At 39.3% G+C, this 25,316-nt stretch overlaps 2 protein-coding genes across 4 annotated transcripts; one reads left to right on the top strand and one right to left on the bottom strand.

Annotated features, from left to right (window-relative positions):
• Positions 1-1,171: 1,171 nt before the first annotated feature.
• On the top strand, positions 1,172-14,192 carry LOC103703761 (uncharacterized). Of its 3 annotated transcripts, none has more exons than XM_008786731.6 (17): positions 1,172-1,512; positions 1,805-1,941; positions 2,075-2,262; positions 2,340-2,419; positions 2,500-2,613; positions 7,571-7,694; positions 7,826-7,884; positions 8,034-8,099; positions 8,654-8,724; positions 8,817-8,913; positions 10,527-10,601; positions 11,605-11,703; positions 12,338-12,481; positions 12,576-12,605; positions 12,683-12,745; positions 13,780-13,857; positions 13,945-14,192. In XM_008786731.6, the coding sequence occupies exons 2-17, from the start codon at positions 1,823-1,825 to the stop codon at positions 14,035-14,037; spliced, it is 1,500 nt and encodes a 499-aa protein (XP_008784953.4). In that variant the 5' UTR covers positions 1,172-1,512; positions 1,805-1,822; the 3' UTR covers positions 14,038-14,192. The 3 variants fall into 3 exon arrangements, with proteins under 3 accessions (XP_008784953.4, XP_089780694.1, XP_088558086.2); XM_089924568.1 differs by having other exon boundaries at positions 1,310-1,512; positions 2,340-2,420; positions 2,510-2,613; XM_088701960.2 differs by having other exon boundaries at positions 1,310-1,512; positions 2,340-2,420; positions 2,504-2,613.
• A 5,965-nt stretch (positions 14,193-20,157) lies between these two features.
• On the bottom strand, positions 20,158-21,023 carry LOC103703759 (bZIP transcription factor 44-like). The gene has a single exon (XM_008786729.6). It carries the CDS (start codon positions 20,886-20,888, stop codon positions 20,406-20,408), a length of 483 nt encoding a protein of 160 aa, XP_008784951.4. The 5' UTR covers positions 20,889-21,023; the 3' UTR covers positions 20,158-20,405.
• Between the last annotated feature and the right edge of the window lie 4,293 nt (positions 21,024-25,316).

Genomic DNA, 25,316 nt, shown 5'->3' with positions numbered 1-25,316 from the left:
CAATTTTTGCCGCCCTATCCCTGTGCAATTCCATTACTAATAAACTAGTCATTACATATATGCTTTTGAGAGTTTCCCTTAGCTCCAAATGCAAGGTACTAGACTAGCACAAAATTATACAACTAGTACCTCAGATTAAAAGATGTTATTTTCCAGTCAGCCCACTAAAGTATTAATTTGACAACCAATTTTGTGGGCTATATACGATTAAGAAGCACAAGACTAGCTTATTCCATAAGGTTTTTTTTTTTTTTTTTTTTTTTTGAGACCATGAGATTATTGAAGCACATTGAAACACTTAATCGCCATGATTATGGAAGGAAGGGGTGAAATAACCCTTCACTAGAAAGAAAACCACATCCTTGTGAATTACCAACGACAACTGATTGAGTTGCATAAAAAAAGTCAAGAGTGATTCTTAATAAATATGCTCGCCAACTAGCAAGTAGGCTTAATAGTGCAAAGATGGCAAGGTCTATTTCAAGAAATGCACTTTACGTGTAGAGTGTGGTAAGGAATAATAGTCCAATATTGGATAAGTTAAAAACTTTTGTAGTGCTTATACTTCTGGGCCCATCCATCCAAATGCCCCAATTTTAAATAGGATCTTAACATGCTCACTTTAATATTTGGAAATATTTAATGCTTAAAGGTAATAGAGCACGAAGTAGCATCATCCTGGATGGGATTATCCTCGAGGACAAGGACATGAAACCAAAGATGGTGGAGAACGAAGAGAGATCCACTACGGGTGTGGAGTATTGGATACTATCCTCAAGGAGGAGGACATGGCAGGTGTTAGGATAGCTTTAGCTAAAGCAATGCAGTTCTTTTCTAAAGTCTCCATAATGCAGGTTGTAAACAGAAAGAAGTCATCTGGAAAGAAATTAATCTCTGAAAGATAATTTAAGTCTAGGTTCCATCAGATGAGTATGACAAGGGAAAAGAACAGATTGATGATTAGATTTCCGCATGGCCCACTTAGATTTAGATCGTTCAAAGAAGGGATTTCAGCACAAGCAGGACATGTAAAATTTGCAAAAAATATAGTTTCCTCGACTCAACATTTTATGCCCTTTAATATTCCTTACCAGAACTTAGGATGATTGGTTTAATAAAACTAATTAGTAATACTACATTAACCATTACTTGGTTGGGTTGGTTCTCTAATAATGCAATCTGAGGACCTTTTTTTAGATCCCACCCTACCGGTTTAATCCCCTCAACTTCCGCTCTCACGGACCCGCTTCCCCTCGCGCATCACGTGCATGACACGTGATTACAGCCCCTGAAAACTCCGATATCCCTTAAACCCTTCCCTCCTATTCGTCGATCCGCCTCTAGCGCCTCCGCCGCCGCCTCACGTCCGCCACCGCGTCGCTACCGGCCTGCGCCGCCGCATCGCTTACCGGACTCCGCCGCCGCATCGCTTGCCGGACTCCGCCGCCGCATCACTTGCCGGACTCCGCCGCCGCATCCCCGCGGCCGCTGCTTCTCTCTTCTATTCTCAAGGTTCGATCCCTCCAACCTCTTCTCTTTAGGGTTTTAGAATTGCCCCGCTTTTGTTTTACTGGCTAAATGGAAACGATTGGAGGAGACGATTATTTTAATTTTATTTTTAAAGAACATTAAAAATCCATTCTTTTTCTCTTTTTTTTTTTTCTCATGGAGATGTTAAGCAATGCAGTGAATCCGTGATCGGCAATGGGCAATACAGAAATTTTAAAAGATTTATATTTTTTTTTAAATCTATTTTTTAACAGCGTTTATATCTTCAAGCCATTGATTTATTATTTTCTTATAGGTATATTTTGCGATAAAGATGATTTCAGCTGTATGTTGGGTCCCGAAAGGGGCTTCAAAGATGGTTCCCGAGGTTGCCGAGCCACCTTCCCAAGACGAGATTGACCAAGTAATAGCGACGGGGGCCTTAGAAAGAACGTAAATGTTCTCACCGGCGGGTTTTGTTTGTGTGTTTTGTTTTAGTTTTCATGATATAGCTGTTGGCGTTGAATTATTTTGTTGTGTTGCGATACTATTGGCATTAATTAATGAAGTTAGCCCTATTGTGCAGTGGAGACAGTGAGGGGGAGGAAGATGAGGACATGGATATTGATGCTTCCAATGAAGTGGATGAAGTATCCATTGCAAGAGCTGCAGCAAGAGCTCTTGGCCAGGGAAATACAAGCTCTGCCAATTTTCAAGACATAACTGAAGGTCTTCAAGAACTTGACATGGATAATTATGATGAAGATGATGATGGTACACTTTTCCCCTGTTTTCTTGGATTTTGGTGAAATTTGAACTATCAGCTTCTAGAATTCATGATTCCTTCTCAGGCATCGAGTTATTTAGTACCGGCCTAGGTGACGTTTACTATCCGACTAATGACATGGACCCTTATCTGAAAATTAAGGATGTGAGTCTTCTTTCTCATATCATCATACTTATGTCATGTTGTAGCATCTTTGCCTCATGTTAAAACAATTTTCTAAGTAGGATGATGATGATGATGATGATGATGATGATGAAGAAATTGAAGACAATACCATAAAACCAACAGATGCGGTTATAATTTGTGCACGGAATGACGATGAAATGAGTCATCTTGAGGTATTCATTTTTTATGAGCACATGACTTTTTGTCTTTTGCAATTTGCAATGGTTGTTTAGTAGGTCTTATGAGATCCATAAAGTGATAGTGGTTCATCTATTCAATTCTTGATCCTGTTTTCGTGTATATTTTTGTATTACCACCGATATTTTCCTTTATATTTTTATATTATAGTTGCTTGAACTGTTTCATTGATCTTTGATGTGCCAAACAACAAAATTTCTTCTATTATAGTCATGTATCAAGTTTGTGAAAGACTTTCTTAGTTTGCATGGTTTGGTCAGGACATGGTGGTTCTTTTGGTTTGATGAGGCTCTAACCATGGTTTCCCTTAACTTACCAAGTGCAATGCATTCTCATCTATGAGACTTAACAAAGGTGGGATCTTAATCTCCCATCTGATAGTGGAGAGAGAGTTTTGAGCAATCTCCTAAGCCAATTTGTTACATTCCTTAACTAGTTTTTGTTGACATGTACAAATAAATGAAAAATGAATTTCAAGATTTTGTTTCAGAAAAGACAAATTAGGGTCTTTAAAAGACAAATTCTACAGAATAGATTCCATAAGTTTCTGTAAATCTTGAATATTATATGTTTTAAAAGTTCTTATGTTAATAAGTGGAGCCCAGATTATGTGGTCTGATCACAACATGGACATCTAGGAAAGCCAACAAGAGCATAAGGAGGTTGGTTGAACTTGCTTAAGCGAAATAACGCTGGATTTGGGAGAGCTGCACTCTGAGTCACAAGTGCTTTAATGGTTGTGCTGCGTCTGGGACATTTCGGCGAATAGTTGTTGGGCACGGAGTATGGGTGATCGCAAGTCGAAGGCTGCGAAGGAGGCTTCCGAACAGAAGTAGGAGTTGGTCTGGCGTGGTTCAGGGGCCTCCCTGGCAACCAGTATGGACGAGTCACCGGATCACTGACGAGGAACTCGAGACCCTTCAAAAGCATTTTTCTAGAGTGTTGGAGTTGCCGGTGGGTCGCATCGAAACCTCAAGACCATGATATGGCTGTACTAACCCGAACGAGATGACACGAAATGTATCATATCGTACAGTTCGGTATCGATACTCGGTACGGGTGGTATACCGACACTCGGTATGCCAAAAAAATTCCATATCATAACGTATCAACACTGTGCTGGCGTGGCACCGGTACGAGGTCTGGTACTAAGACGACAAACCTTGTCGAAGACAGGCTTGGGAGTTGACGATAGTCATCGCTTGGAGCTCGGGGTGGAGGGTGCCTGCGGAATGGGTTGCTTGGGATCTTAAGGCCCGAGAGAAGCTAGACTATGACGTGGAGGTGTTTCCACTGGCGGAGGAGCATTGTGTCTTCCGCTTCCGACAAGAGGAAGACCGGAATGCAGCCCTTGCTAACGACCCATGGTTGGTGGCCAGGCAGTTGTTGGCAATGGAACCTTGGGTTCCAGACTTTGTTTCGGGTGTTAACAAAATTAAGAGGGCTATGGTCTGGATCCAATTACTAGGCTTACCCTTGAAACATTGGGAGAAGACCTCCATTTTGGAGATCACGGTTGCAGCGGGCCGGCCGGTAGCGCTCAACGACTTCATCGAGCAGCTTTGGAAGTTGGGTTACACCCATGTGAAGGTTGAGATCAACATCCTTGATCCTCTAATCCCAAGGATCTGGATTTGGGGGCGAAATAAGGTTTTTTGGCAGAGATTTGTGTTCGAGAATGTATCGGCATTCGACTTTCGATGTGGGAGGATAGGCCACAAGGAAAAGGAATGCTAGTTCTAGGTGTTGGCGGCGGAAGGGGAAGACCTCGAGCGAGTTAGGGTTTCACCGACTCCCATGGTGGTGGAGATAGACTCGAAGACTGCGGTGTCGACGGAGGAGGAAGGGTCGTCACCAGTAGGGAAGCATGTGTTCGGACCTTGGCTTACAACGACCAAGATCCGACAACCCAGACCCTTGAGAAGTGGGGTGCAATCGAGAAAGATGACCGAGTCAGTCCTGGAGTCCACCTCTGGTGTGGGCTTGTCCCAGTCAATGCCGAGCTTGCCGAGGAACTGGCCGAGCTCGCCTACCTCGCTATCGGATTTGGACAGGTGGCAGAAGCCATCCAAGGTGGCATGCCGACGGTCACCGGAGCAAGGATACCTTATTTCGGACTCGACTCAGTCGGCTGTTGGTGCAAGTCAACCCAGGGCTGAATTAGAGGGTGGGTTGACTCAGTGGCTGAGGCGAACCGAGCCTGAAGGTCGGTTATTATGGATCGGGCCAGTGGGCCTGGGCCTGTGGACGTGTTGATGATGGAAGCTACGGCGGGAGCAGGCCAGAAGCCCACCGGTGGATTGGAGGCCTTCTAGCCCGGGAGGCGCCGATTCTTCTCTGGCCCAGCGGGGGGCGAGCCCACTGAAACCTGCGAACCCGCCCCCTAGCCGGCTGGAGTGGGGGCGGCGGCTTTTTTGGTAGGCGCCTCGGCATCGGAGAGAACCGCGAAGGGAGGAGAACCTGATGGCTCGAATCTGTCCAATGGTGCGGCTCATCAGACAAAAATCCGAAGGTCGCTGGTGAAGCCTATTGCTGCTATTAATCCTGCTGATTCAGGGGGGGCAAAGCTCGAGTCGGCGATGTTCAACCATGGGAATGTGGTAAGAATGCTTAAGGCTATCTTGGAAGCTGATTTGATTGACTCGACTAGGGGTGGCATGGAATGTGGGTTGACTGATCATGGTGGGTATTTACTCTCTGCTAACAAGGAGGGAAGTAATGCGGCCAGATATGTTGCTCAATTCTTGCTTGAGCCGGATAGCCTTTGGAGCTCCCTGATAAGGGCCAAATATGGTGACCGGACCATAACGTCGACTTCTAGGCTAATCGTCATAGCTCTTTCATTTGGCAAGAGATGTGCTCTCGTGCCCCGGAGATGACGGCCTGGATCTGATGGATAGTTGGGATGACTAGTCTATTGATGTGGCCAACGATTTATGAGCGGCGGATATTCCTATTTGATTATGGCCCACCATGGTTGATGTGGAGAGCTCAGACCTCAGAGTGTGTGACCTGTTCAAGCCAGGCGAGAGGAGATGGAATGAAGCTCAAGTTCGACACCTTTTTGGGGTTCAGTTAGTGGAGCGGATCCTAGCCGTTTCGGTACCTCGGAGGGGTGGACCTGACAGCAGGATCTGGAGCTCGACTTGCAGATCCAGAGTGAGAGCTGGTGACCTTAAAAAACTGTACAGAGTTGAGACACCTCGATCGTTGGATGAAGGCTCCATGTTCACCCCTGGACCGCCTTGTGTCTCTGGAAGGTGGCATGGGGCTGCCTTCCAACGAGGAGAGTTTTGAGCAAACAAGGTATAAGTCTCCAACTCACTTGTGACTAGTGCAGGAAGGAGGAGACCATTGAGCACATGTTGTTCAGCTGCCCGAGAACGGCTCAGGTGTGGCAGGTGGCAACTGGAGTTTCTTGTAGTCTCCAACCCCGGTTGCATCCCTCCTTGGTTTCTTGAAGGGTTCCATCAGCAGATCGGTCATAGTATTTGGGGGCGTTACCGTCTATGTTACACATCACATATGGCTAGACAGGAATGCTAGGACATTTGAGGGATAGAGGCAGAGCTTGAGGACCGTGGTTGCATGTAGGAGGTTCTGGGATAGCTAGGGACATCTGGGGCCCCCACTCAGCTCTTAGAGTGACGCGGGCAATTTTCGTCTTCTAGAAGTCTCCATTCCTAAGCTTTCTCAAGGTGAACTTCGATGAGAGTGTATCTGAGGAGGAAGGGCGAGGTGGTGTTGGATTTGTGATCTGGGACGCTGATTCCAGACTGATCACGACAGGGGGAGCCGACTCAATGATATCTCTATTCTTGGAGTCGAGGTCAGAGCTGCTTGGGAAGGGATTACTTATGCGCGTGTTTGATATCACATCTATTTAGACAGTGACTCGGCTACTATGATCATATGGATTCAGGGGTACGTGAGAGTAGGGGATGAGCACCCGCTGCCACAGGATATCAGAAATCTCCTGAGAGATTGTGTGGCAGTTTGTGTGTCTGTCTAGGTTACTCATGCTTACCGTGAGACGAATAACGCAGTTGATTAGGTCACCTCGATTGTCGCGCAGCACTCCGGCGGCTGGATTTGTTAGAGCTATGAGTCCGCTTCACCCCCTTTTCATCACTTTCTTTTTTCTGATTTTCTTAGATGTTTTCATGCCATTTGAGACCCTGAAAAACTTGGATTTTGTCCTATTGAATGGTATGAGTCCCAACCATAGCCTACACACTCAAGAATGTTGAGTATGGCTCTTGCAGAATCAGACCTGCCACAGTCTTACCTGAAAGCCTATCATTGAAGATGTTTATGTAAAATGTCAAATCTTGATTCAAATGTGGGCTCAATTTAATATAACCTATTGAGTGAATAGGTGATACTTAATGTTTAATCCTAATTATTTGGATATGGTTGTACCCTGAAGGACACAAGTCTCCCAGAATGGAAGCCAAGTCACCTGATTTATCTGGTTTCCTTTTCCCTAATCTTCTGTACTTTCTCACCAACAATGCCTCTGTCTCTTTACTAAGTCACAATTTGCAAAACATAATTCCAAGATCATGTCTTAATTCAGGGAGTCGCTGTCAGTTTATTATATATGCAACACTTGCAAATACAAAAGTATAACATTTCACCTGAATCTGTTAAAACTTAATATAATCTTCAGCAGACAAAATTATTCTGTCAGCTACATGGGCGGCAACCGAATTGCTTAAGATTTTCTGTTTCATCTTTGTCTCATTATTCTTTGATCTAGATAAGAAGTCCTGTGTTTTCAGATTTCTCATTCAAGCTAACTCTACATGGGCGGTGAGAGAATTGCTTAAGATTTTCTGTTTCATCTTTGTCTTATTCTTCTTTGATCTAGATAAGAAGTCCTGTGTTTTCAGATTTCTCATTCAAGCTAACTCTACATGGGTGCAACAGGTTTATATTTTTGAGGAATTGGAGGATGGAGATTCCAATATGTATGTTCATCATGATATCATCCTTCCAGCTTTTCCCCTCTGCACAGCTTGGCTTGATTGTAATCTTAAGAGTGGTGATAAAGGTAGGCTTGTCTTTCACTTGCTATTTTAAATATGATCACTCTTGTAGTGGACTGAGCATCGAACTCTATTTAGATAATATGTCTGATCAGGGCCTTGGAACCTGATAATAGTTCTGTCTTGACATTGGCAGGGAACTTTATAGCTGTAGGTTCAATGGAACCTGCTATTGAGATATGGGACCTTGACCTGGTATGTGTATTATAATCAGAATCTTGTTGTTTGATGTCATTTTTGATAATATTTGGTATTTTTAAATAAATATTTTTGTTTCTGTTCTTTGAAGATGAGGCAGAATATATTACTTATAAAATCTATATTCTGTACTTTATGTATCACAGATTGATGAGGTCAAACCATTTATGGAATTGGGAGGTGTTTCAAAGAGGAAGAAAGAAGGAAGAAAGGTATGCTATAAGTTACTTTTGAAAAGGAATATTTTCAAGGCATCATAATTTGATTAATGGTATTCACCTGCTTCTACATGTGCTTTCCTGCTATGTATTATTAACGCATAATGATATTCATTCTCCTCCAGCATCTTTTCTTTGAGGATTACATATAATCTTGTGGTTTATCTGTGTAATTTTTTGTTCCATATTGATTGGCATCAACATTTTCAGCAATGACATTATTTAATAAGAAAAGAATAGCCATATGGCTTCTTAAATTTTACTAGAACTATCCTTTGATATAATATTTAATTACACAGATATTTCATTTCAACTTAACTATTATGATTTTACCATTGACATCAAAACATTGGAAATATTGTAGGTGAGCATGAAATATGAATGTGGATTTGATGAAGATCCAGATACTGTGTAAATTTTTTGTAGTTTGGATGTCATTCTTTTTGCCTGTAACTGATTTTTTGTGCTTTTTTTTACTGACAATGAACTTGCATGGAGGCCCAGTGGCATTATAGTTATTAACTGATTATTTGGATTTGCACCTGTAGACATCAGCTAAGTACAAGAAGGGCAGTCATAGGGACTCTGTACTTGGTCTGGCATGGAACAAGGAGGTGAGGTAAGCACATATATTGTTGATGATGCATATTCTTTGTCGGTCCATGTATTATTCTTTACTATATTAATATTCGTGCTTGTCTTGTGCTTTAGGAATGTCCTAGCTAGTGCAAGTGCTGATAAGTCTGTCAAGGTCTGGGATGTGGTTGCTGGGAAATGTGTTGTCACAGTCAAGCATCATACAGACAAGGCAACTTTTTTTTTTACCTTCCATAATATGAGAAACAATGAATTTTGGTGCATTTCTTAAACTGTCAATATGTTGAATACTTGTATTCATTTCTCTTTCCTTGTGCTCTCCATCTTCTTGCAACCTTTTTTTTGACAAGCTTATTTTTTATATATTATTTTTTTACGTTCACTTGTTCGGTAAAAAAAACTGTCTAGTTTTTTTTTAAAAGTTAACCCTTAAGATCTTCCACCAATTTTATGTATACACAGTGATATGTTTTAACATGAGTTTAATGTTAATGCTTTTCTTATGCTTTCTAGTCTAGGAAAATTTCTAATAGTTAGGTTGTTGAGATATTCTCAAAGACTCTTGAGATCCTTTAGGGTCTTTTCTACACATCTATTGATCCTTTTGAAAATTGTCTGGGATTTTAGGACCAGGGTCTTTGAGTTTTAAAATATGGCATAGCATCTTAGCAAGGCTGTCGAAACATGTAGGTGACCATAGTTACCCTGTACTGCAATGTGACACATTGCAAACCAGTTGAACACATTATACATTTTATATGAAGGCTTATTTGATGCATGCCTAAATGAGTTAATATCTCCATCCTAGTAATTAAAACATGTCTCATAAATTGTTTCTACATTATCTAGTTGTATATCTAAATGGTTCCAAACCGTTTATCAGCAAACTTCCTGTAAATTGATATGGAATTGTAGATTATATAAATTTAATATAATTAAAATTTTTTACCCTAGTCCAAGTGGATCCAATTAACTACTAGGTGGCCCCACATGATAGGCATATCCAGGATTCTAAGGCTATAAATGCATTTGATCGTATTTGGATTAAAAATGATCTCCACATTGTTCATGTTGACTTTCGTTGCGAGAACAAGGAGTGGGAGCTGGTGCAGGTGCAAGGAAGCTGATATTTTAAAAACACTTTGAAGTGAAGAGAAATGAGTGTCATTTCAAGTTGTTGGGGGAGTTTCCAAAGTTGCTATGATACCTGATTGAAGTTTCTGACTACTAAGATGTAGACAACATGGGCCAAGCTTGATTTAAATAGGAACTTATTTTATAAGGTATTTAATTAAAAATTTGTTCAGAGTCTGATAAACAGTGGCTGAGAGATCAACAATTTTTCTAATAATTGGATCCAGAACTAGGCTCATTCAGCAAGTTATGAATCAAGTAGGCGCAGCTAAGTCCTTCAGTTTGGGACTTGATCAGCTGGGTCGATTTGGTTCTTGGACTTAGTTATCTTTCAGCTACTATATTATTACATCTATTATATTACCTGGTATCTCATTATGAGGTTTTGGCCACTAGTAGAATATATGCAAGATCCCAGCCTTGGCTGGCACTGACTGAAATATCTTTCTTGGTGCTGCCCATCCCCAGATTGGTTGTTCTGCACGTTAATTGGACCATATAAAAACCTTTGTTTTTTTTTCTTTTGAAAGATCTTTCTACTTCTTCCTACCTTTCACTATATGGCACTGGTTTGCCAATGTAATAAATATTGATTAATCAGATCTTTTTCCATTGGCATACTCAAAGATATGATATTTACGAAATTCTTCACAAGTATAACCTGACGAACTCTCTTGACACGTCTTGCAGGTTCAAGCGCTTACATGGAGCCGACATTCACCGGAAGTACTTCTCAGTGGATCTTTTGATAAATCAGTTGTTATGGTAATGGACAACTGTTTTTTTATACTTCATGCCAGACCATCATATGCATGGGGATATATCTTGTGTCACAAATGCAGCTTGGTAGCAGCATAAACAACATGTGCTTGTGTTTCACCTAGTCTTAGCTGTCATTCCTGTAAAATTTTAGGCCATTGATGAGTTTTTGCCGTCAACTCCAAAGGCACACTGTGACGGCTACCATATCCAAATGGTTCATGAGTTCCTACTAAAATTTGACCAAGACTCTGCTATATTAATCTTTGCTGAGATTGGTGGAGCAGTTTTTTTGCTCGGATTACCAGAAAGCTATGACATATTTGCAAGTACATTTCGTAGCATATGTGTTTGTTTCATTTTATGTTTTGGTGACATACTCGTTTTACCAATTTACCCATTCATTGCAAAGAACTTCACTTTCTTAGCTTAAATGCAAAAGTAAAATTCTGAAAATTAATTCGGACTGATTTTGTTGCATCTATGAGGCATCAGAGATGTTATGCATAAAAATGCTGTGTCAACATGTTTTCTATGGTAATAATAATTCTCTGGATGAGTCATTCTCATTCATGGTGAATTTGGATTAGAAAATAAAAACCATCTTAGATATGATATATGTGTACAAGGCTTCAGAAATCATGTGCACAAAATGCTTTTTCAGTGTCTTTCAGATGCTATCTTTTGGTTCTCTAAACGAGTCATCTTCTTAGACATCAATCTGGGTTCGAAAATAAGAGGCAATCTCTATATATGATGGTTGTCTAAAATTTTGTTATGCTTTTCTTAAGAATTGCTTAAGTTAAATATGTGTAAATGACAGCTCCCTGCAAAATATCATTCTGACATTCTACCAGACAAATTATTAGAGAAAAATTATGACAATATTGTGTTATGTTAACAAGTGGTCTAAACTATCCTACCAAAAAGTAAACGGTCTAAACTGTTTCTCTCAATGCTATATGATAGTGCTTTAAACTAATATTTTCTAATTTTCCACAAAGTGCAGATGGATATGAGATCTAGCGAGTCTGCTAGGAACAAGTGGTCTGTAACAGCTGATGTCGAGAGCTTGGCATGGGACCCACATAATGAACACTCATTTGCGGTGAGTTTCTGTGGATGATTTATCATGATATTACTGCTTTAGCCTATAGAATTTTACAATATGGAAGGTACAAGTGTTATAACTTGGTAAGGGAGATGTGGGGCACTAAGAAACAACAGTCCCACCTATTGGTTTAGGTTTTCATACAAAAAAAAAATGAGCAGCATTAGGAAAATCCCATCAGCACCACTGTCTGTTACTCTGTTTGGCTCTGTCTCAGTGTTCAATATTTGATAAAAACGTTCTGTAGTTTGTGTACAAGTTGCACCAATGGAAGATAACTGGTGGGAATCTCCCTGCAATGATCATGTCCAGTGAATATAGTAATGAGGCCTTCAGAAGTAGAGGGTCAGATAGTGTTGAGGTGTGAGAGAGAAGGACAGACCCCCAAAAAACCTGCATGGAAGTTGCGAAAAAGGATTTGAATAATATTGGTCTGGAAACAAATATTGTCAATTGTTCTTAATTAAAATGAATGACAGTGAAGGATTCATTGTCCCAACATTAAATATTCGAGGTAGTGCCTATTGGGATATTCCATATGATTATGGTCATGGAGCTATTTTCGCTTATGTGTAAATCGTTTGCTTGTTTTCTTCTCCATCTGGACTTTAACAAATTGAATGTGCTTCAGGTCAGTCTCGAGAATGGTACAGTTCAAGGTTTTGATATCCGGGCAACTGCTTCTGATTCAAGTTCTGGCCCCAAGCCATGTTTCACCCTTCATGCACATGATAAAGCTGTTTCTTCAATCTCTTATAATCCATCAGCTCCTAATGTATGTTCTTAGATTCATCCTTCTGTACGGTTGATAGAGAACAAAAGGAACTAGTTTTGATAGTGGAATACTTATTACTCTGTTTTCTGTGCAGCTTCTTGCTACCGCTTCTACAGATAAAATGGTAGGGAGGGAAATCCTTATGCTTCCCCAGCTAGTTGTGTAATGATATGCCAATTCTCACCCTTGCAAATATTGCAGGTGAAACTCTGGGAAATATCAAACAACCAGCCTTCTTGTGTTGCATCTACAAATCCAAAAGCTGTAAGTCTTGCACAGAGTTTTAGTTGTTTAGTATGACCAGTCAACTGCCTTTTATTCATATAGAATAAAGAATTGAATTTATCCTCGCGAGGCTTTAAGGTATATATTTATGTTAGCATGTACACATGCATTCCAGTGGTGCTTGGGTATGTCAAGTAGCGGTACATTTTCAGCTGATCAAGAGAAAATCCTACAGCAAAAGCTGGAACAAACCTTACATGTCTGTGTTATCTCATAGATTTGCTTATTCATTTACCCATTTACATGGTTGAGCGGAACTTTTAAGGATTAATATCTTTTATATAAATGTGTTATTTATTGACATGGAACTAACATTTGGCGCACGTGTTGCAACTTGACTGATTTATGGATAGCTTTGATTGCATCACTTGCAGTATCTAATTGATAGGAGCATTTGATGTAGAAACGTGGTTGCCTGATTTATCATCATTCTTTTATTTATGTAGATAGCAAGGGTCATGACCTGTGCAAAATACCTCATAATTTATAATTTGAGGGATCGAATATTGCACCTGATGAGAGTCCTGTTATCTTTGTATGATGGTATTGATAAATGAGTGTTAAGGAGTTTTGTGCAGTTTCCTGATACATAAAATATGTCCATGCACATTTTGCATGTTGGTGCATGTGGATGCGTGCATATGCATTTTGGGTGTGCACATGTCTGCTCGTGCGCATGCATGCACGTGTGTGCGTGCGTGCATCTGCACTTGTTTCCCTTGTTTAAAGCAACATTTTACTACAACTGATTATCATCTCAATACACTGGTTTTTAACCTCAGCATAATCTCAAACACTTTGTTAACAATGCACAGTTGTTTGTATCTGACATTTGAGTATACAGTGCTATACGTCCTTGGTTCTAGTAATCCTTACCCACAAAAAGGAAATTACAGCACAAGGACATTAGAGTGCAAACAAAATTTCATCTCCTCTGATTGTTGTTGAGGTTCCATTCTAACGTCCATGGCTTAGTTTGTAGTATGACACCTGTTGTACTTCTATGTGATCAGGGAGCTATTTTCTCTATATCCTTTTCAGAGGACAGCCCATTCTTGTTAGCCATTGGTGGCGCCAAGGGAAAATTGCAGGTAAGCATAATCTCCCCATTCTACCCATTTATATGCTATCCCCATCCCTTAATTTTTACTTGAACTACTGTAATTTAATCTTCGCAGGTATGGAACACCTTAAGTGATCCAGGTGTTGTTCGTAGATTTGGCAAGTATAGCTACCGAAAAACAGATCCGGCACCAGCGGCTGATCTTTAATCCTTCTGCTCTGCACTGTTGTATCTATGTTGTGGATTGTGGACTTTGGGTTCGGAGAAATAAAACTAGAGGGAAAATATGCAATTTTGAGTGATGTTCTTGAAATGGGTTTTGCAAATTTATTGCTATTTAATCTTTAGTGACTCATTTGTTTCTGCTCTTTTGCTTCTTATCTAATCTTTCTCCATTATTTTATTGATTTATAGACTTTAATTCAATGCGACGTGTGCCAGATGTATATAACTGCCGCTCTCTTTTTTTTCATGAAAAAACAAATCAAGAGAGGGTGATGGTTAGCCAGAGACTTCTCTGGTAATTTCTTCATGCAAGATCTATCAGGTTACCCAGAGACTTCGGCAAAGTCAGCATATTTTCTTCTTGTTAAGTGCGTTGTGTTCTGAGTCGGCCCATTATCCTGTTAGGTGTGTTGGTTTCCGGCTTGTTCCATCTCTTCGGCCATGTTCCACCATCCACTGGTGTTCGAGTCTGCAAACGATCTGCAGATAATCAGACACCAGTTCGCGGATTGGCAACTGCCAATCCATTGTTGCAGAGACACCCCGCCAAATATTAATATTAGGTAGATGCAAGTATCTCGGGTACCCTACCATTGCAACTTTGTTGATTTCCAAGTACACCCTCCCCAATTGTTAACAATAATTCTCGAGCCAAATTCGAATCAGTGCCAGCGAACGATTTGCTGGTATTACTTAAAAAATGAAGTTCAAATTTTTGATAGATAACTCGCTTTTGAAATATATATTACACATAAATTTCTCATTGCTAAATTGACTTACACCTGTGAAAATTTCATCAATTTTTGTTCAAAAATAAGCGAGGGATTCTAGTGTAAAGATCACCTTACACAAGATTAATATTTTATTTATAATTTGTCATTTAGATCGATTTATGTGCTCAATATTAGGCTGAAATAACTGTAAATTTTAATTACACACTCACCTATTTTTGAAGTCAATCGTGTTTTTTTTCCTTTTCAAGAATTCTGAGATGAACGTTACATGCAATTTAGAGGACGACAATCTGAATTTCGCTTCAAAATGTAAATTGACTTGGAGTGCAGGCATAGTTAAAGGGTGTACTCTTTATGCCATTTATCTTTTTAATAACAGAAGTTTGTGTTTTGTTTCACTAGAGTACCATAGTTCCATAAAAAATTATCGAACAAACTACCTGAATTCAAAATGTAACTGGACCCCAGATTTTGGATTGCAGAGTAGACACTTAAGATGCTTGCATTAAAAGAGGAGAATAATGTATTCTCTGGGAGACGTGTGAACTTCATAAGGTAGGTAGATTGTACACTAGTTATGAAAGTAGAGAACAAAAAGCACAGCATAAGTTCAGTTTTAAATTCCCATAAAATACTAGGAACTGACATTAAAAAAACAAAATAAAATTCTTCATGGTTTCCTATGTAAGACACCAGTATCTGAAGCAACAGAGGAGTTCCATGGAGACTATAAATATTCTGTCATTCATAATTTCCTCTTGATCCTCTCTTATTTAGTATTCAGGGTAAGCATAAATTGGATTCCATGATCATGTGAAACTCAACAAGCTGAAATATTTTTATCAGCCTGCCTGTATTGATTGCCAGATCTATAGTCAAGGGTTTGTGAGAGACTAAAGTTGTAGAAAAAAAAAGAGCATCTTATTTCAATTCCTTCCATTATTGGAGGAATGGTAAGAAAAGGGAGACCATAGATCCGCTCATTTTCCCATACGAAGGCATGTACTAAAGAGTGAAAGTAAACTATAGCCAATCAAGAACAAGAAAGGATTAGGTACCGATGTCATTCGCAGCAAGTGTGTAGCAGGCTGGAATTCAAATTCAAATAGTAGACTTCAGATGGTTCCACTAGCCCTTGTTCTTAAAATACGCAGAAGGCCAACCTCGTTGCTCCTTTATGACATTTTAAGTTAGGTAACTCTTAAGAAAGATACTATAGTCAATCTGGGAATCCACAAGCTCTTCTTTTGTTTGGTCGTGTGCAATACTACCAGGTTGACGTTACTCCTTGAATGGTATTAAGATATGAATGAGTGCTTGTCCGGCGTCATTTTTATGATAAGGAAAGCAAAACGATGGGGCGAGACGTGCTTGCTGTTGTCCTGACGTGATCTCTGTTGTCGGTATAATGCACTCATTACTCATGCTTCAACTGTTGATGGTCCTAAATATTCATAATAAATCAAACATCTAATCCCCTGTTTCCCGAATAGGATTCCGTGACATAGTCTTGAACACTTCCTCTGTCCTAATCAGGCGCCTAACTTCTGATAAACGAATAGCTGCCAAATATTCTATGTACAAAAATTACTTCTTCCGAACCCACACCTTCAGTATTCAATAAGGACTTTCATTCTAACTCTTCATGGCACCGAAGTCGCAGCATAACACTTCTATCAGCATCATCACCACAAGTTTCCACAATCACAAGCCCATAGAAAACTACCAGCTGCCCACTAAACAAAGTTGCCTCCTTCCTTCAGCTAGCCTAAGAGTCCTGAGAGCGTGAGCTTTTCCATGAATGGACGGCCACATGCTTTCATCACCCTCTAAGTACATTATTGGTATCCCCCTTGGCCTTTTCAACCATGTAATAACCAATTCCAATATATTAAAGAGCATGACATCTGATTACCTAAACCAAACCACTTGTTTTCCTCCTCTGAACTATTAGTTTATCTTCTCGAAATAAGGCATTCCTTTTCAGCAACCATTTGCAGAATATAAAAATAAAATGTAGCATTCTTCCTTCATCTAGCAACAAAAGAGGGCCACGATTAGTTTCTTTTTCCTTTTTTTATTTTTTTGGAGTGTATGGGACGCAACTAGTTTCATACTGTGCTTCATGCATTAAATAGCATCTGTTTGTGGCGTGCATCCACTGTTTGTGGTGGGCATCCATCAACTTGTACCGTCTCAAAATATTATATGTTGTTGCAGTTTTCATGCATGACTTGAATAACTGATGGCAGAATGGCGAGATTCTTTCCCACCATTGTCGATGAAATCATGAACTTTTCGAAAATACTTGCTATAGACTTCCTCATATTTATATTCGCACCATACAGATACAAAGCTGTCCATGTATTGCTTTCATTTCAAGAATTATTTAGGTGAAGTCCTAATAAAGGCATATGAAAGTTATCAGCACAATCGGATGGCTCTCAATTATCCGACTTGGCTCTCAATTATAGTCTTCCATATCTAAGAAACATGTACAGTATCCTATATGTCGCTAATGCTTATTTCCTACTACTCTGACTGCCTCATACGACACTAGAATGGTGCTCATAAAGCACGGAGGATATCTAAGAATTAGATGTAACAGCCTTCGTCTCCCCCTTGCACGTTCCAACTCTTCATATCTTAATTGACAGAAATTAGATGTCAGTGGTCGATGGAGAGTTGAATGTTTTAATTAAGCTAAAAACTAGTTTACAATGCAATTATTTATTGAAATTGAAGTACATATGCTGAGGACTTCAAGAAAAAGCAAATTCCAGATCTCCAGCCTTTCAACATGGACCCATTTTTTAATGAATTCTCTCTCATGCATGAGAAGTGATGGCACTCCCGTTCTTTAAGGTTGGTAAAATATATATGTTTCAATTTGGCTATCTTATAGCACCTTCAGACTGACAGACTTAAAATACCCAAACAGTACATCTCCTTCCTCCTCCTCAAGTTTGAAAAATAACATTAAAAATAAACCTTTAGATCTTCCTGTCCTCACGAGGGTAGATGCATGTATTTCGGAAAGCTAGAAAGTTGTGACAGATGCCATTGCAAATTTTATATCTAACCAGAAATCAGGTCCATTATGCCTAGGAATTATCATAATGCAACTTGTTTGTCCTTCCTTATTCAAGTACCAACGCAGAGAGTAGTTGCTAGTGCTTTTATATGGTGACCAATGTGAGGTCCCCAATGTTGCATGGACTCTGAAGTATGACGTATAGTCAAGCGATAGTGCATTTGGTGTCAAATGTCATGAATCATACATAATAAGAATTAGTGTGTTTGGCTTCAATCATTGGTTTTGAGCATCTTTTCTGCTTTTATTTTTTTTATTTTTTAAAGCTTTGCTAATATTTTGAGAACAGGATAGATGAAAGCTTGGCCAAAAACTGGAATGAGGACAGGATCGGATCTAGATCTTTGGTAACTCCACCAATTAAGGCGCTTGAGGGTTTTCTATTTTCTTTTCCATGAACCAAGAAAGAGGCACTTCAATTCCAGTTAATTTTTTTTATTTTCTTATATTTGTATACTCTTACTTGCCATCGTGCTTTTTGCTCTTGAACTTCTCAAAAGAGTGATAATATTTCACTTGAAAATCTTTTTTTCTTTCCTTTTTTTTCTCCTGATAAACTGATTTGGTTGACAATTATAACCACAAGCAAAAATTATATGTAATCTGATATGGAACAATTAGCTTAAGATTATCCGGAGAAGATGGATTTAACCAAGTTGCTTGCTAGTTCGGGAGTGTGGAAACAAAATGTGCAAGTTTCAAAAAAATATAAGCATAATTTTTAAACCATAAGTGGACTTTAGTGTGAAAATTATTTTTCACAATTCGATCAAACAGTCAAAAGACAAAGAGGAATTATGTTGCTTTCCTATTATTTTTAGTCGGTCAAACTTGTCCTTCATATTTTAGGAAATATTTATAAAATTTTTGTGTTAGTAGTTTTAAAGAGTATGATTTTAACCAAGATTGTACTGAGAGATATAGTTTGAGTAGTAGATGTGCTTTTGCTGTAGTTTTTCTAATTCAAATCTTTTGCTATTTTTGGTATTTTAGAATTGAATTCTCATATATAGAGGATGATGATTATATAATCGAACGTTGTTCATGATAATATTGAAACTTATTCTCTTTGAGTTTATTTCCACTCTCTATTTTCTAATAGGAAGGCATTCTTTTTTCCTTGCTCTTAAGACAACGGTGCTTGTCTCTTTTTGCATCATGCTTCTACTTAAAAAAAAAAAAAATCATGCAAATTCAATGAATAAATAGGGAGAGTATTATTTGCCTCCAGATAATGAGCAAAGGATGAATCTCCTAGAACCAAGTCACAGAGTGCCAAATATTTACCATTTAGGTAATTTTCCAAGGTATAACCCCCCTTTAATATTATGGGTGCTGTGGAAATGAGTGAAAGGTTTCGAGTTATTTGGTAAGGAACGGCACTTCAGGATATGACAATCGAAATATCTTCTGCATTGCTTTTCTTTTTTCTTGTCAGATTTTGAGTTATTTGGTACAATGGTATGTAAAGCTATGACAATTGAAGTATCTTTTGCATTGCCTTTCTTTTTGTTGTCTAGTTTTATGCAGTGTACTGCTGAGTGAAAGCTGGCTCAGCAGCAACAATTATTGAATACGGTCCAGTAGCACTCACAATGGTCCATCTTGGCAGCTAGTAAGAGAAGGAAAAAAAATTCCCTTACCTCAAAAGAAATGAAGAAACATAAGAAGAATAGCAGTTGGATATTAGTTAATTTAGTGGAACTCTTGGGATCACACTATGTTATTTCTGTTAGCTTGCTGCAGCTAAGATCCATCAAGACAATAATAACACTGGCTACATATCAACAAAAGAACGTACTATCATCCTAAAATAATGTAGATAGGAACAAAGACAGTCATCAGCAACAATAATTGTTTATAAATAATGCCAAAACAAATAGACTTTTCCCTCACAAATCGGTCTTCAGGAGACTTGTACAGGATGCCATGACATTCTATTTCAACAAACAGGCACAGTGAGACATTTATTAGTGACACACAATTTTAATTAGATTTTCATATGGATTAATTAGGTACTCGTTTCTCAAAAAAGATATATATGAATTAATAGGCTATCCAGTAGTCACATCATTATATCTCCTCAAGGAGACTTCTCATGTCATACTGTATTTTGCCCAAGTTTCATCAAATATCCTCTTTTCTTTTGTAGCCATTTCACCCATGGGATGCCTATTTGTGAGTCGAGAGAGAGAGAGAGTTTGAACAAGGAAGCAATACTAGAAGTCAATATTATCATTAATAATAGAAACCAATACACTCATAGCTTTGACTGACTGCATAATCAACATAACCCATATACAGACCAGAGAAATCTAGTGATTAATCCACTGCTACTTGACTCGCACCTTATGGCTTTCAGCCTTCTTCCCCTCAACTTTCCGGTCCCTAGGAGCTCTAAAAAGAGGTAAATATCGTCCTTCTCCCACTCAACTACACATAAAGCCAAGCGGTAGGACCATCCATCACAAGCACCACCAACTCAAAAGCAAAGCCAAAAGGCCCCTCCTTTCTTGGCTTTGTCTAACGGTACTGAAACATGTCAGCTGAAGCCATGATGGGCTGGCAGCTCCCAGCCATCAGGCTCCATGGCCTCATGAAGCCGTCGTCCGTGACATCAAGGACATTCGAGAGAAGACCAAATCCAAAACCATCGTTACCACCACCATTCATGTAGCATAGGATCTCATCAAGGGACTGAAGCCTTGCGTTCAGCTCCATCATCTGGGTCCTGAGCACAGAGTTCTGAGCCTCCACATCCAGGTAGTCCTGTGTGGTGATGTTGAGAGCTGTGAGGATCTGGCTGTTCTCCTTCCTCAAATGACCAACTTGGGCCATGAGATCATCCAAATGCTTCTGTTTCCTCATCCGGGACCGCCGCGCTGACTCCCGGTTCGATAGCATTCTCTTCTGCTTCCTCTGGTGCATCAAAGCCTGCAAGTCTTCCTCGGAGCCAGAATTAGGAAGCTGGCTGGACCCGGAAGAAGTGCCACTAGAGGAAGCCATTACTGCAACTTTATTTGCACCCAGCGAGAGCTTTACGGTAGTTATTTAGAGATAGTGATTCAGGAAAAGACTAGATAGAGCTTGGATTGAGGATTACTGGCAAATTATATGTATATAAAGACAGAGATTACAGATAGAAAGCTAGCTAGATAGATAGATAGATAGATAGACAGCTATAGAATTATATAGAAATATAGCTCTGAATTCAAAACAAGTTCATGAGAAAACATAGAACCAGTAGAGGAAGACTACAGAGAAGGATTGAACCAAGTGCGTCCGGCGCCGAAGTGAGGAACTTATCATAAACCCCGAGAGGAGGATTTCACTTAGGATAGGCGACATCAATTAAGAAAATCAATATGAACGGATGCGGCATGTGAAATTGCAGAGAAGAGAATCAAAAAAGAGATAACAGAAGGCAGAAAGGAGAGATTTTTAATTTAAAAAAGGAAAGAAATCAGAACTTCAAACCAAATATCTGAAGAAAGATTGGACGTTGGCACCGGAACCTCAGATTTTTGGGATGGGTCTTCGGTTTTGGACACCAAAAAACCAATCTTGAGAGAAGGGCTCAATGAAACTCCTCCAGAGGCAAAAGGACAGCGTCACCGTCGATGAAATAGGGTGACGAAAGAGCCTAAAAGGAGGGACGTCTCTACCAACCGAAGCAAAGCAGCGGCGAGAGGATCAGATTCGGGAGGTGGTCTCTCGATTTTGAATCGAGGAAGCCAGTTCCTCTAAGAAAAAGATGGGAAGGGAGGCCTCCAGGGGCACGGAAGAGCAGGGAACAGAGTGGCAGAACCTCGGAGCTTAAGAAGGGAGGGAATGGGAGCAGGAAATGTAGAATTGGGAAGAGGAGAAGAGGGGAAGAGGCTTTGGGAGCGCAAGGGGGGTGGAATTTATAGAAGAAAATGAGAAAGAAAAGGAGGCTGAGAAATTATTAAAAAAAAAGCAGGGGGGAGGGTTTGGGGTGGGTGTGTCCGTGAGAGAGAGGTGGCAGCCGGCAGGGCTTGGAATCTCGTGCCGGCTGAGGTTGTTGGGAGGGGCGAGGAGGCATGTGGGGCGGCGCAAATGGGATTTGCCGCAAGGGTACAATTCCAGCTGGTGGGCAGAAGCCCGGCCCCTCGTAATTAAAACTCAAAACCTTTCCTTAACTGCCCCTTGTAACACCTTAATCTGGAACTTAAAAATAATTATTATCACATTTCATGGAATAACGATTCAGAATTATTATTCCTATCTGAATTGGAGAGCACTATCACTGCCAGTCAGCCCTCACCCTTCATGTTTGAATTAAAAATATTAAAACTTTCCACAAGACTTTTCTGAAATTGCTATTAGTTTTCATTGGCATATTTGGTGGAAATCTCTCTAATCTCCTCCTCTCAAGCTCCTCTCTTGTAGTCTTGTATGAATGGTGGATTATTTTTTCCAATCCCATCTCAAACAGGGTATTTCATTTTGTATCAAAGTCTCTGCTCAAATGCCAGCCAGTTTATCTACTCTACCACCAAAATCATAGACTCACTCTCTCTCTCAACCTTGTTCTCTATTTTTTTTTGATTTTTCTGATTTTGTAATTCTTTCTCTCTGGATTCACTCCCACGTAACCCAAATTTTCTTTCTATCTTCTTTATAGAAGAAATAAACTCGATCCAAAATTATAACCTTATTCGTAGCAACAAAAAAAAATTATAACCTTATTCAGAGACGGTGACTGCCTATCAAGATAAGGAATCTTTACCTTAGATCACTGGGCTATTCCGGCTGTTTGGTGGTGGGATTGTTCTTTGCCTTTTACCTTTCCGAGGATTTTACCGTTACCGAAATTAACTGCGTCCGCCGCCGCCGCACGCGAGGGCCCAAGCCCCGCGGAGCCTTCCTCCTTCCCCTTCCCTCTCTCTCTTTCTTTCTTTCTTGTATTTTATTTTTAATGTCTTTCTCAAACTTAAGAGGAATTTGGTGTGATGGGCGGCAACTTGAAGCTTGGAGGGAGCAGGATGAGGTCGAATTCTTTCTACCAAGTTGGATATCTTGACAGTCGTCCACATTCAATGCCTCATGCCAAATTCTAAGAGCGCAGGATAAAAGTTTCGGCCCCAAGTGACAGTAATGGCTTTTGGCGAGGACCACATCCGAGGCTGCTTGAAGAAAATCAGCATGAATTATGGGTGAGAAGCTGCTAAAATTTCCTTTCAGGGACAAAAAAAGGGCCTGCTTCTCCCAAAATTCCATGCCATGAATGTAGAGAGAACCTAGCATATAAAACAAAAATCTAGCTTGCTTCCTCAACAATTTTAGGTCAAAGTTGAAGAGTGCAGCACCAATTAAATTCTTTTTTTTTTCATGTTTCAATATTTTTGTGGCAGTGAATATGTAGTAATAGCTATATTATGTGTCCTCGTACAAGGAAGATAATCTAACCACCCCTAAGATTCGAAACTTATGTATTAATACTTGCATTTAGTATTACCTAATGTGCATGTTGCTATGATTGCTCTAGTCAAAAATTTGAGATACATCACCATACAAATCCAACATTTTAAAAGTATTAGTTTTCATGGAAATTCAGGGTGTTGGATAGATTTTGGCATGTGCAATGCACACAAGTCCCTACCATGAGAGACTCAGACATCTTAGAACCATTAGGAAAAGTGGAGTCAAAAAATAGATAAGGGAATTACAGTTTGCAGTTAATATAATATGGGAATAGAGGCTTTGGAGTCTCATGAATGTTTTGGAGTTGGATTTTAATAATTGAAATATATTTTAGGCTCGATTTATGAGTTACTTGTATTCATGTACAATCTATTTTCATGCAAGTACTATGTTTAGATTTTGGACCAAGATTTAATAGTTGTAAATTTTATTCAAAATTAAAACATGGGCAAGTGGATATCAAGGCTATCCATCGGTGCCTTTAATAATTACCATGATCATGGTTGTCCTTGGTACCATGGATCTAACTTGATCTAGCTTGAAGAAGCTCTACATCGAATGAAATGGTTGTTGGACATCCAATTGAGTAGATAGCGAGCTTCTTTTAAGTTCTGGCATCTCCAGTGTCTACGTAGTTCGTCACTATCTAAACAACACAATCCATCACCTTATATATCAATTAAGATAAGAGGTAGAACATTGTTTAAAAGTGACCCAAATGTTGAATTTTGGCTGAAACAGTAAAATGGATATATATGTGCAAGTCATTATATTCAACTATTAAAATCTTAGATGATAATGAAGATGTTTAAAGAATCTTTACAATTCTAGTCGCTTAATTTTACATTTTGTCCTTTGGCATCAAGTAGAAAAGGGCCCACAAGTGACCTACCAGAAGATGAAATGGGAAACATTTCTGTGATTAGCCAAGTGAGTCGTGGGTCCTTTGGTCAAGTCAATGCTGTCACCTTAGCCGCCCATCCCCATAAATTAAACCAATCAGAGTGACTCTTCCTCCATATGCATTTTTTTGCTTTTTTTGTAAATACTCTTGATTAAAACTTTTTCATTGGACCGTGGAGTCATTAATTTGAGAAGTTCTTTCCAGCACAAGAATTGCTCTTCAGAGTCATAGCCAATACAAAGGAACGGTCTGAATCCGTTCAAATGTTATCCCAGACATGAAACAGGCTTTTGTCCTGCCTCGTTGCTGTTTCCCCATGCCGCCGCAGTTTCTAAGCCACCACCAGATTGTCGCCGAGGAAAAAGCAGAGGATGGTTTAATAATCTCACCGAAGTTGGCCTTTCTTTTGTTGGTGTCTTATCATATTATGCTCTAGTTGATTCTTTGGCCCATGTTGGCATTATTGAAGTTTTAATTTTAAAAAAAATATTCTTTCTTATTTTTAAAATTTTAGTTATTTTATAAGAATTGCAACTCTTCGGAAAAAAAAAAAAAAAAAGTTAGTTTTCGAAAAATATATGATATTTCCGAAGTATAATGTATTTCTGAAACCATCACGTCTCTTCGGTCTTTTGAATAGAGTTTATAAATAGACTCCTTCAGAATTAATTCAAAAACAATTCGGCCTCTCTCTTTCTCACTAATACTTTATCTTGCAAGAGTTTCTTCTACGAATAAAAAATTTTTTTCTACCCTTCGATTTTCTATTTTCTATCTTTTTTATTTTCTAAGTATATAAAAGAGCCAATCGGGTAAGTCTCCACAGCGATTATACTCACTAGAGGAGAATCGAGCTAGATTGGCTTGTTGTATCTTGAGGATGAGATCTTGTAAATCTACACGTAGAGGCCGAATCACGTTCTTAGGACAGTGTATATCACACTCCTCGGTTTAGATAAGTTTTTTTTTCAATTATTTGATTTTGTTCCAATAAATTATTTATTTATAATATTTTTATAAAATAAAAATATAGTAATTTTTAGGTAAAATATTTCCAAACAATATCAATAGATTGTATACCAACC

The sequence above is a fragment of the Phoenix dactylifera genome, chromosome 7 (genome assembly GCF_051530095.1).
Source record: "Phoenix dactylifera cultivar Ajwa chromosome 7, Ajwa_hap1_PhDact_Kaust_v1.1, whole genome shotgun sequence".
In the NCBI taxonomy this organism is placed as follows: domain Eukaryota; kingdom Viridiplantae; phylum Streptophyta; class Magnoliopsida; order Arecales; family Arecaceae; genus Phoenix; species Phoenix dactylifera.
This window is presented reverse-complemented; position numbering and strand designations above follow the sequence as displayed.